This window comes from Portunus trituberculatus, chromosome 18 (assembly GCF_017591435.1).
Source record: "Portunus trituberculatus isolate SZX2019 chromosome 18, ASM1759143v1, whole genome shotgun sequence".
In the NCBI taxonomy this organism is placed as follows: Eukaryota; Metazoa; Arthropoda; class Malacostraca; order Decapoda; family Portunidae; genus Portunus; species Portunus trituberculatus.
This window is the reverse complement of record NC_059272.1, coordinates 5051360-5069791: the sequence shown is the minus strand read 5'-3', so window position 1 is coordinate 5069791 and position 18432 is coordinate 5051360. Positions and strand designations below refer to the sequence as shown.

Genomic DNA, 18432 nt, shown 5'->3' with positions numbered 1-18432 from the left:
CATCTACTTCTAGAAGCTTTTTCCTCACTTCAGATTCACTAGTTTGTTAGCCCAATTATGAAAAAAAAAAAAAATGTCCTTTATGATTTGAAGCATTGTTGGTGATGGCCTCTCAGGGTCGGGCACGCTCATTTTCCCAGCAAAGTGTCTCGCCAGGAGGTTGGCCTTCTCATGTGCTGAGTGGGCCAGAGTGCCATCATCCTACAAGAGAGATGGGATGCTGGCACCTCTCTCTTCACCCAGTTGGTCTTTCACTATGCCCCACCACATCTTCGTGCACACCTGGCCGCCATGTAGCTTCCTTCTGAGGTCCTCCTTCCATTGCTCTGGGGTCCACTCTTGAGTGTGCCTCATTCTCAGGGATGCTGCTCTGTAACGTCATTTGTTGCCCTCCATCAGATGCCTATGGGAGGCTTTCCAAGCCCGGTATTTGGTATTTGTTTGTCGTGGCACGCAGGTCTAAACCAGGGCTGCTCAGAGGGCTTCGGGGTGTGAGAGGAGTGTGGTACCCAATGCTCTTGTAAGGTGAGTAGCAGCTCAGAGAACCGCCTCACCTGCTGGTTGACATCTTCACTCAAAACAGCTCCCTAGTCCGTCCTTCTCAAGTCCTTCCTTAAAGGGGCTATCACACTGGCCTATGATACGCGGACGAGGAGCATCCACTTCAGATAGTTGGAACTTGCCCGGGATTAGCGGAGCAAAGTTGGGATGGCTTCATATCCATTCCGGTTCTCCGTATGCTATCCCAATGAAAAAATAAACATAATATATGTAATAAAAACCTATTATTTAGACTAAAAAGAACGTGCCTAACTTTTCCATATTGAAATACCAAATAATATTTCATTAATTTAGAAAGATTATATATATATATATATATATATATATATATATATATATATATATATATATATATATATATATATATATATATATATATATATATATATATATGGCGACCACCTTTGACTCCAAAGTTGCCGTCGCGCACGTCTCAGTTCTTCTCTAGTTTATTTTACTTACTTTTCTTCAATAAGAAGAAGTGCAAATGCAATTTCAGAACCAAGCATACTCGTAGGTTGAGGTATAAGCAGCACGGTTTTGTTCTGGTTTGTTTCTTCCACAGAGTGCGGGAGAAGCTCTCCTCACGTTTCTGTCTGAAGTGGACTTTGCTCGTGACAGCCACATGATCTGAGGTGCCTATAAAGTCTAAGGGTGAACACAGAACATCACTAGGGAGGGAGGGGGAGGTCGGTTACCACAGGATCAAGAGATGACCCAGAGACATGAGTGAGGAAGGTGACATGATTATGTAGGTCATGTACACCACCAGAAGAGTGTTAAATGAGGTGTGCACTATGTGTGGGTTTAAGTCATGATCACTCCCTCACACTGGTTGGCCGTCATCAATAGGTCCAGGTTTTCTGTGAGGTAGTCTGTTAGCGCTGCACCTTGAGAAGAAGGACAATAACAGCCAATACACAGAACACCTCTACCCACACTGTCTATTATTTTCTAAAATAGCACTTGCAGGTCACTGGGCATGTTCGTGGGAGGCTCTACCTCTTGAACGTTAACACACTCCTTATAACAGAAAGCCACGCCACATTCCCCATGTGGAACAGTCTTTCCTTATCCAGGCCGAGTAATTCCGGACACGGGCATAGCTTGGAGGTATGTTGTCGTCAAGGAAGGTCTCACACACAAACACAATGTTTGCCTTGTTCCTGGTTATGGCCCTGTGAGTGAACTCCCCAATGTTAGTATGGAACCCTCTCACGTTGGCTGACACTATCATCAGTTCACTGTTGACCGGCGTGTGGTGGCGCCAGGTTGTGGGGATGTTTGGTGCCATAATGAACTGGGTATGCAGGTGCGGCGGCAGGCCACTGTGATGGTGAGGAGCCGTGAGTGAAGCTCCCGTGTGTCTTGGCAGAGGAAACTGCCAAGCAATACTTCTCAGGGAGAGTAGCGTTTCCTTACTACTCTGCCTCACTGCCTGTACTAACTCCTGCTACCTCACGTCCGTGATCCTGATCCTACAGATGGCGGAGGAATGGTGGCGGCCTTGACAGTAGTCACAGACCTGCCTCAGGGTACTAATCCCAAGTGTGCCCCTGACGTTTGCACTGCTGGCACTTGGTCTTTTGCTGCCTTGGCTGAATCACTCCTGACGTGACTGCTGCTACCGACGCTCGGATAATGATTCACTGGAGTCGAAGTTCTCTCCTGTAGCCGTATTCCTCCTCTTTCGTTTAGGGCGGCATTGCCTACTAGCAGAGCTGCTTTGCGTGGTGGGGCAGTGTTTTTCCCTCTTGCTTGGGGCACACCTTGCTGTAATGTTGATGTGGGATGAGGTGGGACAGGGGATACTGGGATATGGGGGGAGTTGGCGCGGGGGGGTTACGGGGAGTTTGAGAATTTGGAGGTAATGTGTTGATAGAGGAGGGGGTTGGGTTAGGTACAGCAGTCCCGAGTAAGATGAAAGGGGGAGGAGTAAAGGATGAAGGTGGGTTTGGATGGGCAGAGGAGGTGGGTAGGAGAGCGGCAGAGGTGTTGGGTGGGGAGGATGGTGTAGGTGGGGTGGGGATGGGAGGGAGGAGGCTAGAGGTATCAGGTGAGGAGGAGAGGGGGATGTTAGGGAAGGGGAAGAGAGGGAATCACACTCTCTTGAGCCCTCAGTCACAGTCTCACCTGTTTCGCCCACAATATGAGGACGAGCCGAGCATGCTATTGTTTCTTGCACCAGGCCCTCACTAGCTAGGGTGGCTAGGAGTGTGTCCACTATAGACACTGCCTCTACCAGCACCACCCGCTTGTCAGCAAGACCCACTGTGACAGATATGTAGCACCTCAGATGACTCTTTGATGAGGCGAGCTCTTTTCGTAGGTTCCTGGAGATTTTCACCAGTTACTTCCTCAGTAGGTCTCCTAAGTCGTCTTGAGGTTTCTCTTCACTTTATTGAGAGGAAGAGTCTGCTTGGGTTTGGAGACCAGGAGTTGCCTGAGGATTTCTTGAGTAGGGTGTCACAGGGTCGCTTATCCCCGCCAGGTCACGGAGCTGTGGGTTGTTGCCACAGCTGAACTCTGTTGCCTCGCCCAGACAGTTCACGTGACAGATGTTTGGACACCCTTCCTTAGTGCACTCCTTGACTGGCTGTAGTGACTTTGCGGCCACATACTGCACACCAAATAGCTGGTCTATATCCACTAGTGCCACTGGGTCTTTCGATACGGTGTTCAAAACATTCGGATACCATATCTGAATTAACCTTTTGGCATGTGAGCCAGGAATACTGAGGGAGAAAGGAAGGCGTCGTGTGGGGGGTAAGGAGTACTGGGTGACAGTGGGATGGAGGGTTGCGGTCAGGTCAAGCTAATGCCTTGTCAAGGTCACTCTTGAGTGCTACAGGCTTCCTCACTACCCAGTGTAGTTTCCTGTATTCATACTTCACTCACTGTTCTAACCACTATAGCACTGTATTCCTTCACTTGGGATATATCCTCGCACTGGTGTGACACTCACGGACACTGCTAATTACTTTTCAGAGGTGTAACCCTCGAATATCTCCAGAAAGGGGCAAAATAATCAGAGCACTTCACTATGCATCTATCCCCCACGACTCTCTCTCTTTGCTCTGTTCCTTGTGGATGACACAGGTAGCAGCAGCTAATCAAGATGTTATCATGCCCAGGTGAACCGTGACACCCAGAAGTGTGCTTACAAGGTGAGCTACGCGGAGGTGGAGGGTGAGGGCATGGAGGTGTTCAAGCAACCCATCACTGACTCAGGCAAGACCAGCAAAAAGGGGAGGCTGACCCTGGAGCGAGGTGAGGACGGCACGTACATCACTGTGCAGCACGGCAAGGGAGACCTGGCAAAGGTGTGTACAACGGGAGTGGCAATTTAACAATGATGGAGGATAACATTTTGATTGTGAAGAGATGTGTTTGGAGGAGTGGACAATATAAAGTAAAAGATCATGGGGAAATATGTTACAACAGCTGGCAATGACAAACATTATTATAGGCTGTCCACAATCTCCCATGTATTTCCACTCAAACAGGAGCTAGGCTGATGACAACATGCAGTGATTAGTGCACCGTTTCAAGGATGCTAGTGAGACTATAGCATTCGCACTACTTTCCAAGTCTGACAGGCCTCCTAAGGTTTTTTTTATCTTTGATTTTCTGTATTGTCAACCTTGGTTGGTTCTTAACCCCTTCAGTACTGGAATGCATTTTTATAATGAGTTTTTGGTTATGATTAGACGCTTTTATTGACATTAGCAAGGGTCTATGGAGGTCTAAAGATTAATGGCCACAGTCTTCACTATTTTAATCCCCACATGAGTTTCTGAAGCTGTATAAAATCACCAAATAATAACCAGAATGAATATGGAAATGCGTCCTGATACTGAAGGAGTTAAGCAACTTGTCTAGAGTCTACGAACCCCTCTAGACTTGGAAAGTAGGGTGAGTGCAGTAGCCTCACCAGCGTCCTTGAAACGGTGCATCAATCACTATGTTGTCAGCCTAATTTCTGTTTAAAGTGGAAATAAATAGATCACGGCCAGTCTTCTATAATGTTTTCCATTGCTATCTGCAGTAACATATTTCTCTATGATTTTTTTTTTCAAGTTTTCTATTGTTTCTGGCTTTTTAGTAAACACCAGGTTGCTACAGCCTTGATAGTTCATTAGTCCATTGAAATCTTGTATTTTCTTTAACCAATTGTGTGGGTGTGTTTTCATTGCCATCTGTAGTAATATATTTGCCCATGATCTTTTGCCTTCTGTTGTCCACTACTCCACACACACGTCTTTATAATCAGTCTTCCAGCATTAAATTATTAATTTTTGCTAATAAATTATGTCATTCTCAATTGTGTGCTTTATCATAGACTCATAATCTTCATTGCTCCAAGACCTTGTATTAGGTGGAATATACATCACAAAGAAATCTCTCCTCTTCCTTTTTTACTTCATCCCTTTGTACGTACCAATTTTGGCAATTCCTTTCCCATAGCTAACTTTTTCGATGTGTGTGTTGAACATGTGTAAAGAAAAGGAACTATGGAATAGGTTAGTAATATGAGAAAAATAAAATGAGAGAGAGAGAGAGAGAGAGAGAGAGAGAGAGAGAGAGAGAGAGAGAGAGAGAGAGAGAGAGAGAGAGAGAGAGAGAGCTATCCTAGACATACTCCACTTGCAGTAACAGTAGACATTCATCATACCATGCCCATTATTACAATATTATATCTGTAAAGATCTGAAAATGTAAACAGAAGTTACCCATTACCTACCTTACCCATGGTATGCTGCCCCTAGGACCTACTGGTGCCCATCTTTGAGGACGGCACTCTCCTGCAGGAGTACACGTTTGAGGAGGTGAAGCAGCGAGCAGACCAAGGCCTGCAAGACTTTGACATCATCAAATTCCTGCAGGAAAGCAAGAATTGAAATACAAATTAACATGTATCATTACAAATTTTACTGCTACCACCACTAAAACAATCACTGACGATCATAGGTGAGCGCTACTGCAACAATTAATCAAGATAATGACGTCAAGTGATCAGCTATCTGATAATTATCATTCTTTCTGCATTATCGATTTAGCGGTATTATCGGTGCATTTCGTGCCAAACTAGTGATAATTGGTAATTTAAGTTTTTTTTTTTTTTTTTGAGAATGAGTATGTTAAAGGTTTAAACTTTCAAAATCAAATGAAATTATTTTACTTATAATGGTACTTTTCATTTGTGAACAGACAGGATAAACATTGAATTTGATGATATGATTTTTTTTTTCTTAAGATGAATAAGAAAATAAAGATTTGGATTTATCAATTTTTGTAGTTTGAAATAACAATATCCTTATGACTATTATCAGAATATTGGGTTTATTGATTTATTGCTTTTAGTTATCGAACAATGTATTTATCGCGCAGTTATCGATTATCGCTTATCGCCGATAAGGTTCTTGTTAGCGAATTACTGATTATCGCGATAAAAATTTAAATTGTTACCACGCAAACCTATGCTGATGATAATATGTAATAATAATGATAACAATGATAATAATGGTAAAGATAATAATAATAATAATAATAATAATAATAATAATAATAATAACAACAAAAACAATAACAACAACAATAATGTTACGCTACCCCCGACACCAATACTGATATACCTGTCTTTACCACTGGCCTATGACACGCGGAACGAGGAACATCCGTTCCAGATAGCTGTAACTTGCCTGGGATTAGCAGAGCACAGTTGGAATGGCTTCTCCGTATGCGCGCTATCCTAATGAAAAAATAAACATAATATTATGTAATAAGAATCTTTTATTGAAACTAAAAAGAACGTATCTAAATTTTTCGCATTGGAATATTAAATAATATTTCATCAGTTTAGAAAGATAAAATATATATTTTTAGAAAGACTCGTTCAGCTAGTGCACTGTGCTATAGTGGAGCAATGCGATCCTCATTTCCAAGAAATGGGGATAACAGACCGCGAAAAGTATCACCAATAAAACATCTAGATAAGTCTAGGCTGCACTGGCTGACAAGGAGAAAGAAAACGGGCAGAGGCATCCCTGAGCCAGAAGTAGCTCACCTCATTCGTCTTTGCGTCTTCGTCCAGGCTTCTTCTACGAGCTCTCCGGGTACCGACGTTTGTGTTTCAGCTGGCCTCTTCTTCTTGTGCTGCTGTTACGTTTGTCACAGTTGGTACCTTGGCGTTTTAGCCTTCGTTACACTTTTTCTTCTGTTTTACGAGTATTAGGAGGGGGGAGTGATGGTTTTTTACCAGTCTAGTTGTTTGGAGGACGCTGGTGGGGGAGCGCCTCCTTATTTTGCTTCCTCTCCTATCTCCTGTGTTTCTCGCCCTCTGTAGGGCTTTGTTTTGGGGGTGAGGTGAGTGAAGGAGCTTTTTCCCTCATTCCTCTCTTACCTTTGCTCTCTTTTTTGGCCGGTTTTTCCGTGTGGCCCCTCCCCTTTAACCAGTTGTTACTGGGCTGGTGGTTTGGGAATTCAGGGGCTTTTGGAGGTAGAGTTGTTTCTCGCCCCCTTTTCCCTCTTCTTCTTCGGCCTTCTCCTTGTTGCTCCCCTTTTTACGCTCCACTTCCGGAGTTTGGAGTCACTTAGAGCCGCCTCCTCTGCCCCTGTTTTCGACGCACAGAGCAGGCTTGGCTCGTTGGCTCAAACCTGCCCGACTTTTTCCCCTGTTTGGGTTATCACATTTTAAGTTGCCCCTTCAGGGATGCTCCGTTGTGACGTTACCTCTCTTGGATATCTCCTACGGAAAGGAGCTGCATGTCCTCCTTTTTCCTCACTAGGATTCGAAGTTCGTAGCTCGGTGCCGTCCTCTCTGTTGGCGTTTCCCGCCCAGAGACGGACTGTTACTCTGTCCTCCTCGGTCTCTCATGTTCCTTGACGGTGGACTCTGCAAGCTGTGCCTTGAGGGTGCGCCCTGAGACCTGTAATCAGGACTGCGCCCTAAGGGGTGCGCCCTGAGGGGTGCGCCCTAAGGTGTGCGCCCTAAGGGGTGTGCCCTAAGGTGTGCGCTATTGGGCAAGCCTTGTGAGCTGGCTCCCCAAGATGGGAACCGTCGTGGTGGGGGGGCTTGCGTGCCCCTGTGACCTGGCGAACTAGGCTAGAGGGGGCTTAGGCCCCTGCTCTGCCCTTTTGAGGGGAAGAGGGCTACCCATGCTAGTAAGGTCGCCAGTGAGAGGCCAGACTAAATGGTTCCTACGTAGGCTGCCAATGGACCAGCGGAGCCACCCGCTGGAGGGATCGCCCAGTAGGGGCCGTCCTGTGCTAGATGGTTGGGTGTCCAGGCTGCGATGCTCTGTCGTGAACAAACTTTCGTATCATGTGGGGCCTTTTTTTAAAACGACTGGTCCGCATGGGGACGAGGTACTCCGTCCACGGCAGCCAGCGCTCCCTCCCGTTGTAGTCCCAGTAGGTGGTTTCCCTTGCCCCTGGAGCCAATCTTTTGTATAACTGTTTTTTATGGTAAAACAAAAAACATTCAGGTTCTCGTAAGGTGGCTCACCTGGCCCACGAGACGTCATCTTCAGGTCTGAGTAAGGAGGAGGATTCCACTCCACAAGGGCCTCCCACAGCAGTCTCCTGTTCTGGAAGTTCTTCTGAGGGACGCATTTTTGCTGCATATGACTCCCTTGTGATGTTAAATGTTAATCAATCATTTTCCTATCATGCCTTGCACTCACTTCTCAAGGCGTATGGTACGGTTGTTCGCATTCGACTGGTTTATGATAAGGACTCTCCTTCTAACCGCTGCAATGTGACGTTTATGTCATGTGATGAAGCCCGTTTGGCTTATGAACATGTAGCATGTCTGTCCCTTGCCAGCCATGGCTTTAAAACTAAAATGTTTTTGAAAGCTACTTAAAGAATTCAGTTCCATAAGTTCGCTACATCCCGCCTCCACGTTGGTTTGTGGTGTACTACAGAAATGGTTGCGGGAATTCCATCCATGCATCCCGGTACTTGTTCAAAGAGATTGGCACGATTCCTGAGGGAAACCTCAAGAAATACGGTAAAGGGGTGCTAGTGTGAGCTTAAGATATTACGCAAGCGAGGATGTTGCAATATCTCCCATGCCCTTCTGACAGCATGTTTGAGACTGTTAAGGCTCATCTCACCTTTAATTATAGCAAAGGTTGTGTTTATAGTCAAGATCTTTATGAGTTTCCAAAAGAGGAAATACTAGCAATGTGTCCTAGCTCAGTCCAAAAGGTGAATAAGATGAGGAACTCTTCCAACATGGTCCTTCTCACCGTTTTTGGTTCCACCCTTCCTGACCGTGATAATATCGGACCTATTAATCTTAGGGTGAGGCGTTTTATTTCCCGTCCTCTTCAATGTTTCCTGTGCTACGGCTACGGCCATGGCAAAAGCTCCTGCAAAGAAGCTTCTCGATGCGGTAATTGCTCAGCACTAGACTCACATTCTGAGGAGCTTTGCAATGCTGCAGCTTATTGTTTCCATTACCGTGATGCTCACCAGGTACGTTCCAGGCAATGCCCTAGGTATTGCCTGGAGCAGGACATTCTACAGCTTGCTAATAGTCAATTTATCAGCCTCGGTAGCGCCCGCCGTGAACTCCTGTACCGCCAGAAGGACGGTACTAGTGCGACATCCTATGCTTCATTGGCCGCTCGCTCTTCGACTGAGTCTGCCGGTCCGAAGACAACTCCTCCTGCTACCTCTCGCTCTGTTGGGGCGTGTGATCCTGTTCATCTGGCTAACAGGTTTGCCCTTTTGTCCAATGACTCGGTTGAGTCATCTCTTAGAAGTGACGAAAATAATACGGACTTGACCAAAGTAACCCATGTAATAGATGTACATTTGCCACCTGTATCGCCTAAGCCTTTGAAGGGCCTGACTAAGCGACACCGCGGCTCTGCGGAGTCGATAGATTTAGCTCAGCCTAAACAATCTAAGGTTTCTCCCGGTGCACGTGACCGTGAGTCCTCCAAGGACCGCTCTACAATGATAGCTCCAGTTGCTTCTGCTCAGCCTCCTGTGATGCCCTCCATCTCAGATTAGGCTTCTTGTGATGAGGACGGTCTTAGCATGGAGACGTCCGATGATATTGTCACAGCCGTCCCTCGTGGACCCACTGTATCGGAAAGTGCAGTCCTGCCTGATCCTCGTCCTCCGACGACCGGTAGAAGTGATGATGGTTCGCATCACCCACCGATAGGCCGATAGGCTGCGGTCCAACGACACAGCACATTTCAACTCCTGGTGTCTTCTCGTCGTTTGATTATTTCTAGTCAGGTCAGTCACGGGCAGCCTCAAAAGGCTCGCCCGTCCACTGCACCCAAATAGTCATCTTCAAGCTTCTACAGTGGAACTGTAGAGGCCTTCGCGCCTCGTGGGGGGAACTCCGGGCATTACTGTCGGAGTTCTCTCCAGCCTGTGTAGCTCTGCAAGAGACTATGCTTGGTGATAGTACTTATTCTAATCCTCCTGGCTATCGTGCCTTTTTTAGCACTCCTTTCCCCGAACAGGGCCACTACGGAGGCACAGCTATCCTAGTCCGCCAAGACATACCTATTGTCCCCTTGCAACTCAACTCTCCCCTTCAGGCGGTTGCTGTTAAGGTTTTTATGGGATGATCCTACACTATTTGCAGTTTATATCTCCCTCCTCGGGTTCCTGTCTCCAGGGGTGAGCTTGACGGCCTGGTGCGTCAGCTGACTCTGCTTTTCTTTTTATTGGGAGATTTCAATGGCCGTCACCCATTGTGGGATGAAGGTGCTAGTAATCCTCGTGGAGTTTTAATCGGTTCTTTTATTGAGGATGAGGGTTTTAAATTCTGGGGATGTTACACATTTCCACAGTCCTACTGGGACTTTTACAGCTATCGATCTTTCTCTGTGTACATCTAATTCTTTCCTTGATTTTAATTGGCGGGTCCTACCGGATTTACACGGTAGTGACCACTTTCCGATTTTATTAGAATCTGTGAACTCTGAGCCACAGTCCCGGCCCCCACGCTGGGTTTTAGACAAGGCCAGTCTGGCTTATGAACATGTAGCATCTCTTCCCCTTGCCGGCTCTGGCTTCAAAACAGAACTTCTCCACTCTCGCAATATTTCGGACAGTGAAACGGACTACATCCCAAATCTTTTTGACCACCATTCAGAGAATTCAGTTCCTGAAGTCCGGCAGATCCCGCCTCCACGTTGGTTTGTGGCGTACTACAGAAATGGGCGCGGGAATTTTATCCATGCCTCCCGGTACTTGTCTAAAGAGATCGGCACGATTCTTGAGGGAAACCTCAAGAAATATGGTAAGGGGATGCTAGTGTGAGCGAAAGATATCACGCAGGCAAGGATGTTGCAACATCTACCATGTCCTTCTGACAGCATGTTTGAGACTATTAAGGCACATCCCACCTTTAATTACAGTAAAGGTTGTGTGTACAGTCAGAATCTTTACGTATTTCCTGAAGAGGAAATACTGGGTATGTGTCCTAACTCAGTCCAGAAGATGATGGATGGATTTTAATGTAGGCGCCGCAACAGCCACGGTCATTTGGCGCCGCTACCAAAATTATAAAATACACGAAAAATGTTTCAAAAAGTAAAGAAAAATAATTATAAAAAAACTAAAAACAATAAAACCAATACAATTAAAAGTTGCTAAAATAAAAGTACAATAAAATCGAATAAAATATCAAAATACATAAATAAAATTCTAAAATTCACAAATAAGGGAGAAGGCCAGCTTCTCCCAAAAAACCGAATAAATCATGGCCAAGGGCCAGACACGCTGGTCCAAGGACCTGAGAGAGGTGACAGACACCGCTATCTCTACTGCGACAGCGGTTGAGGTAGCGGTGTCGCAGGTCTAGTAAATTAGGGCACTCCACAAGTAGGTGCCGTACTGTGAGTGGCATCAGGCAGTCTTCACAGTAAGGTTGAGGGTCCCTGGTCAGCAGGTACCTATTTGTAAGGTACGTGTGACTTATATGTAATCGCGCCAATAAAGTCTGTGCACGGCGATCCCGGACATGGGAGTATGTCCACTGAGGGAGAGTGGAAGTAGTGATCTCTCCCATTTTCGAGGTTGCGACCCCCGTTAGCCATCTCCTCTGCCATATTGCTGCGACTGTCTTACGAATAAGATCAAATACATCTCGAAACGGAACAGACGCAGGAGATGGAGCGCAACTTGCTGCCTCTTTAGCGAGGCGATCTGCGTGTTCATTCCCTGGAACACCTACGTGACCAGGGACCCAAGAGAACCCAACACGATATCCTCTTTTGGTAAGTAGATAAAGCCACTTCCATGGCTGATAAAACCAAAGGGTGAAGGGAAATAAAAAAGGAGAGAGCAGTAAGAGCACTGCGAGAGTCACTAAAAATTGTAAAAGACGAAACCGGGAGAGTAAAAATAATCTGTAAAGCTAGGACTATGGCAGAGAGCTCTGCAGTAAAGACGGAGGCTACCGAAGGAAGGCTGCCAGATCGACAAAAAGAGGGGAAAACCACAGAAAACCCAACTCCTGCGTCGGATTTGGAACCATCAGTAAAAACAGGGATGTCATTAGAATGGATAAAAAAAAGTGTTCTAAAAACCGTGTGTTGGACAGAGCTGGCAGGAAATCCTTCTTGCCATCCATGGCAGGAGGGCATAATGAGGTAACAGGAAGCTGCCAATAACCAACTCGCGGGAGACGGAAAGAGTACACAGGAGTGGGGTCGATAGATAACTCTGCCATGAGATTTGCAACACGTAGGCCAAAAGGTTTAGGGAGACTCGGTCGAGTGACATACGCCTGCGAGCGCGAGTCCCGCAACATTGACACACAGGGGACAAAATCAAGCAGACAGTGGGTGCGAAACCAACACCGGAGCATCGAAGATTGGCGCCGGAGGTCGAGCGGCCAGAAACCAGCATCCACTAGAAGGCTAGGTATTGGAGATGTCCGAAATGCACCCGTAGCCAAGCGGACCCCAGCATGATGCACGGGGTCAAGCGAACGTAGTCGTGAATCTATTGCGGATGAGTAGATCTCACAGCCGTATTCCAGCTTCGGAAGTATGAGTGTACGGTGAAGCAACAGCAACGTGTCCCTGTCCGCACCCCAAGAGGTATAACTTAAAACCCGAAGAAGGGATAGTGCCTGCCAACAAGACGCCTTAAGAGAGCGAAAATGGGGAACCCAGGTGAGACGGTTGTCAAATAAAAGGCCAAGATATCGAGTCGCCTCCATGCATGAGAGGCGTCTATTGGCGAGGTATAAATCTGGACTTGTTGGACACCACGGTTGCGACAAAAATGCATGGCTACGGTCTTGGGGTGGAGAATCGAAAACAGTTCATGTTGGCCCAACTGGACACCCTATTGATCGCCAGTTGGAGCTTGCGCTCAATCAGTGACATCCTAGAAGCAGCAAAAGAGATGCACAAGTCGTCCACATATTGTTACGTTCACCGGTTAAACTGGTAAGATTGGCATCGGGGAGCCGGTGAATAATAACAATAAAAAAAAAACACTGCAGGTTCAACTGGTGAGGAAATGCAAAAGGGGGTCACTTTAAAAAGCTATTTTAATAACCCGTAATGATATTGACACACATAGATATAACATGAAACATGAAACACAGATATATAAAATGAAACACAGGAAAATGACATACACATATACATATAACACAGTAATAAATACAACAATAAAGAACCCAACTTAATACCTAACAATAATCCTAATCCTATATAGAGGCAATGTGGAAAGCACGGACGAGGGGAAGTGATACTTATGCGGTGTCGCAGTGGTGAAGTGCTGGGTGATGGTTGATCCAACGGTAGACCCAAGAGGCGTTGTGTTCACTGGTTGAGGCTTGGATCTCAACTTGCATTCCAGAAAGCTAAGAGCTGGCTCAATACTTCCGGTTGAGTCGAAAGGGGCCGCGTGAATCCAACTTCGGGACAGTAGCGGGGCTTCATGAAACGGTGACGTGGAGGGTTCATGAAACGGTGGCATGGAAGGTTCACGAGACGGTGACGTGGAAGGGGAGGCGGAGAGGTGGCGAACGAGGTAACAAGCGGAGGAGGTGATGGTAGTAATGTATGTTACGGGCGGGCCGTAACAATATAAAGAACTGTGAACGCCATCCGGTAGAGTATCTATAACACCATTTATTGCAACTGCGAATAGCGTAACACTAAGAATACTTCCCTGTGGGACACCGTCATTTAAAGCTGTAGCATCGGAGAGAACACTCCCCACTCGAACCCGTAAAAAACGTCTGGATAAAAACTGCTGGATAAAAATAGGAAGGTGGCCACGAAGGCCAAAATTAAACAAAGACTGTAAAATGCCATGACATCAAGCCGTGTCGTAGGCCTTCTCCAGGTCAAAAAAGACTGTTACTTGATGGTGGTGATTAGCGAAGGCCTCACAAATGGAAGACTCTAGGGATAAAAGAGCATCAGTAGTAGACCTCATCTTTTGGAAGCCGTACTGTAGCGGTGACAAGTACTTCCTCCTCTCCAAATACCACATGAGTCTTATATTTACCATCTTTTCTAACACTGCAAATACAGGATGTTAAAGATATAGGACGGTAGTTCGTAGCCTGGAGATTATCTTTCCCAGGCTTCGGAAATGGGAGAACCACTGCCACAGCCCAAGAAGATGGAAAGTCACCGGTATGCCAAATCATATTATAAAGATTTAAAAGAAAGTTAAAAGTAGTGTCAGACATGTGGCGCAAGAAGGCATAAGGTATATCATCTGACCCAGGAGAAGAGTCGTGACACTGGGACAAAGCAGTCCGCAACTCGGAAGCAGAGAAAGGGACATTATAAGACTCCCCTCCAGCGGAAGAAAAGTTTATGCCGAGAGATTCCATTTTCTGGCGGTCTGGCGGAGCTGCAGGGTGACGTGCGCGAAGAGGTCCGACATTCCTAGCTGCAGGATGCCTCTGGACGGACTTTTTTGAAGACATCCGTAAGAGGGGTGCGAACGTTTATGGAAGAGACATAGGCTTTCCACGAGGTTCTTTGTGCCTCTTTCAAAACGCGGCGGGCCCGAGTTCGGCAGCGCCGAAAAGCTTCCAGGCACTGCTGGTCCCCACGATGTCGCCGGAGACGAGAGAAAGCTGCCCGTTTCTATTTTACCGCTGCGGTGCATGCTGCGTTCCACCAAGCAACGGGACGCTTAGTAAAGCGATCTGACGTCCTAGGGATTGTCTGAAGCGCTAGAGAAATAAAAAAATCGGTAAAATAATCAACAGCCTCAGCACAAGTAGAAAAGTCAGCCAGCGGACGGATAAAAGAGCTAAGGTCTGTGAATCGATGCCAATTTGCCTTGTCTAAAACCCAGCGTGGGGGGCGGGACTGTGGCTCAGATTTCACAGATTCCAATAAAATCGGAAAGTGGTCACTACCGTGTAAATCCGGTAGGACTCGCCAATTAAAATCAAGGAAAGAATTAGATGTACAAAGAGAAAGATCGATAGCTGTAAAAGTCCCAGTATGACTGTGGAAATGTGTAACATCCCCAGAATTTAAAATCTCCAATCCCTCATCCTCAATAAAAGAGCCGATTAAAACCCCACGAGGATTACTAGCACCTTCATCCCACAATGGGTGACGGCCGTTAAAATCTCCCAACAAAAGAAAAGATGGAGTCAGCTGACTCACCAGGCCGTCAAGCTCACCCTTGGAGACAGAAAGCCGAGGAGGGAGATATAAACTGCAGATGGTGTACAGTCGTCCCATAAAGACCTTAACAGCAACCGCCTGAAGGGGAGAGTTAAGTTGTACCGGGATAACAGGTATATCCTGACGGACTAGAATAGCTGTGCCACCGTGGTGGCCCTGGTCAGGGAAAGGAGTGTTATAAAAGGAATTAAAAAATCGGTAAAATAATCAACAGCCTCAGCACAAGTAGAAAAGTCAGCCAGCAGACGGATAAAAGAGCTAAGGTCTGTGAATCGACGCCAATCTGCCTTGTCTAAAACCCAGCGTGGGGGCCGGGACTGTGGCTCAGATTTCACAGATTCCAATAAATTCGGAAAGTGGTCACTACCGTGTAAATCCGGTAGGAGTCGCCAATTAAAATCAAGGAAAGAATTAGATGTACAAAGAGAAAGATCGATAGCGGTAAAAGTCCCAGTAGGACTGTGGAAATGTGTAACATCCCCAGAATGTAAAATCTCCAATCCCTCATCCTAAATAAAAGAACCGATTAAAACCCCACGAGGATTACTAGCACCTTCATCCCACAATGGCTGACGGCCGTTAAAATATCCCAACAAAAAAAAAAGACGGAGTCAGCTGACGCACCAGGCCGTCAAGCTCACCCCTGGAGACAGGAAGCCGAGGAGGGAGATATAAACTGCAGATAGTGTACAATCGTCCCATAAAGACCTTAACAGCAACCACCTGAAGGGGAGAGTTAAGTTGTACCGGGATAATAGATATCCTGACGGACTAGAATAGCTGTGCCACCGTGGTGGCCCTGGTCAGGGAAAGGAGTGTTATAAAAGGCACGATAGCCAGGAGGACTAGAATAAGTACTATCACCTATCATAGTCTCTTGTAGAGCTACACAGGCTGGAGAGAACTCCGACAGCAAAGCTCGGAGTTCCCCCCACGAGGCGCGAAGGCCTCTACAGTTCCATTGTAGAAGCTTGAAGACGACTATTTGGGTACAGTGGACGAGCGAGTCTTTTGAGGCTGCCCGTGACTGACCTGACTAGAAATAATGAAACGACGAGAAGACACCGGGAGTTGAGATGTGCCGGGTCGTTGGACCTCAGCCTTTCGGCTTATCGGTAGGTGATGCGAACTATCATCACTTTTACTGGTCCTCGGAGGACGAGGATCAGGCAGGACTACACTTTCCGATACAGTTGGTCCACGAGGGACGGCTGTGACAATATCATCGGACGTCTCCATGCTCAGACCGTCCTCATCATAAGAAGCTCGATCTGAGACGGAGGGCGTCACAGAAGGCTAGACAGAAACTACTGGAGCTACCCTAGCTTATGCTGAGCTAAATCTAACGACTCCGCAGAGCCGCGGTGCCGCTTAGTTAGACCCTTGAAAGGCTTAGGAGATACAGGTGGCAAATGGACATCTACTACATGGGTGACTTTGGTCAAGTCCGTATTTTTCTCGTCACTTCTAAGAGATGACTCAACCGAGTCATCAGCCAAAATGGCAAACATTTTAGCCTGATAAACAAGACCACCCGCCCCAACAGAGCGAGAGGTAGCAGGAGGAGTTGTCTTCGGACCGGCAGACTCAGCCGAAGAGCGAGCGGCCAATGAAGCATAGGATGTCGCACCAGTACCGTCCTTCTGGCGGTACAGGAGTTCACGGCGGGCGCTACCGAGGCTGATAAACTGACTATTGGCAAGCTGTAGAATGTCCTGCTCCAGGCGATACCTGGGGCATTGCCTGGAACGTACCTGGTGAGCATCACGACAATGAAAACAATAAGCTGCACCATTGCAATGCTCCTCTGAATGCGAGTTAAGTGCAGAGCAATTACCACATCGGGAAGCTTCCTTACACGAGCTTTTCCCGTGACCGTACCCATAGCATGAGAAGCACTGAAGAGGGCGAGAAACAAAGCGCCTCACCCTAAGGTTGATAGGACCGATATTAACATGGTCAGGAAGGGTGGACCCAAAAAAAGGTGAGAAGGACCATGTTGGAGGAGTTCCTCATCATAGTCACCTTTTGTACTGAGCTAGGGCACATTGCTAGTATTTCCTCTTCTGGGAATTCATAGAGGTCTTGGCTATAAACACAACCTTTGCTATATATATAGCCTTAACAGTCTCAAACATGCTGTCAGAAGGGCATGGGAGATGTTGCAACATCCTAGCTTATATAAGATCTATTGCTCGCACAAGCACCCCCTTCCCATACTTTTTCAGATTCCCCTCAGGAATCGTGCCGATTTCTTTGGACAGTTACCGGGAGGCATGGATGAAATTCCCACGCCCATTTCTATAGTACCAATCTGGAGGTGGGATCTGGCGGACCGCTGGAACTGAATTCTCTAAAAAGTTTTCAAAAACATTTGGGATGTAATCCATGTCACTGTCTGAAATATTACGTGACTGGAGAAATTTAGTTTTAAAGCCATAGCCGGCGAGGGGCAGAGATGCTACATGTTCATAAGCTAAACGGGCTTCATCACATGACATAAACGTCACATAGCAGCGGTTAGAAGGAAAGTCCTTATCATAAACCAGTCGAAAGCGAACAACCGTACCATACGCCTTGAGAAGTGAGTGCAAGGCATGATAGGAAAATGATGGATTAACATTTACCATTACAAGAGAGTCATATGCAGCAGAAATGCATCCCTCAAGACAACTTCCAGAACAGGAGACTGCTGTGGGAGGCCCTTGTGGAGGGGAATCCTCCTCCTTACTCAGACCTGAAGATGACGTCTCGTGGGACAGGTCAGCCACCTCACGAGAACCTGAATGTTTTTTGTGTTTTCCCATAAAAAAACAGCTACACAAAAATTGGCTCCAGGGCAAGGGAAACCACCTACTGGGACTACAATGGGAGGGAGCGCTGGCTGCCGTGGACGGGGTACCTCGTCCCCATGCGGACCTGTCGTTTTAAAAAAAAGGCCCCACATGATACGAATGTTTGTCCACGACAGAGCTGAGACCCCCCTCCTAAAGCATCCTAGCCTGGACACCCAACCATCCAGCACAGGACGGCCCCTATTGGGCGATCCCTCCAGCGGGTGGCTCCACTGGTCCACTGGCAACCTACGTAGGAACCATTTAGTCTGGCCCCTCACTGGCGACCTTACTAGCATGGGTAGCCCTCTCCCCCTCGAAAGGGCAGAGCAGGGCCTAAGTCTAGCCTCGCTTGCCAGGTCACAGGGGCACGC

General features: G+C 46.9%; 1 protein-coding gene across 1 annotated transcript in view; it reads left to right on the top strand.

Moving 5' to 3' along the window:
• The window catches only part of LOC123505608 (nicotinamide phosphoribosyltransferase-like), a 38359-nt gene extending 32507 nt beyond the window's left edge, over positions 1–5852 (top strand). The window contains exons 11-12 of the mRNA XM_045257138.1: positions 3696–3884; positions 5331–5852. Of these exons, the coding sequence (XP_045113073.1) occupies positions 3696–3884; positions 5331–5462 (321 nt within the window). The 3' untranslated portion in view covers positions 5463–5852. The remainder of the gene's footprint in view (positions 1–3695; positions 3885–5330) is intronic.
• The last annotated feature ends 12580 nt before the right edge of the window (positions 5853–18432 follow it).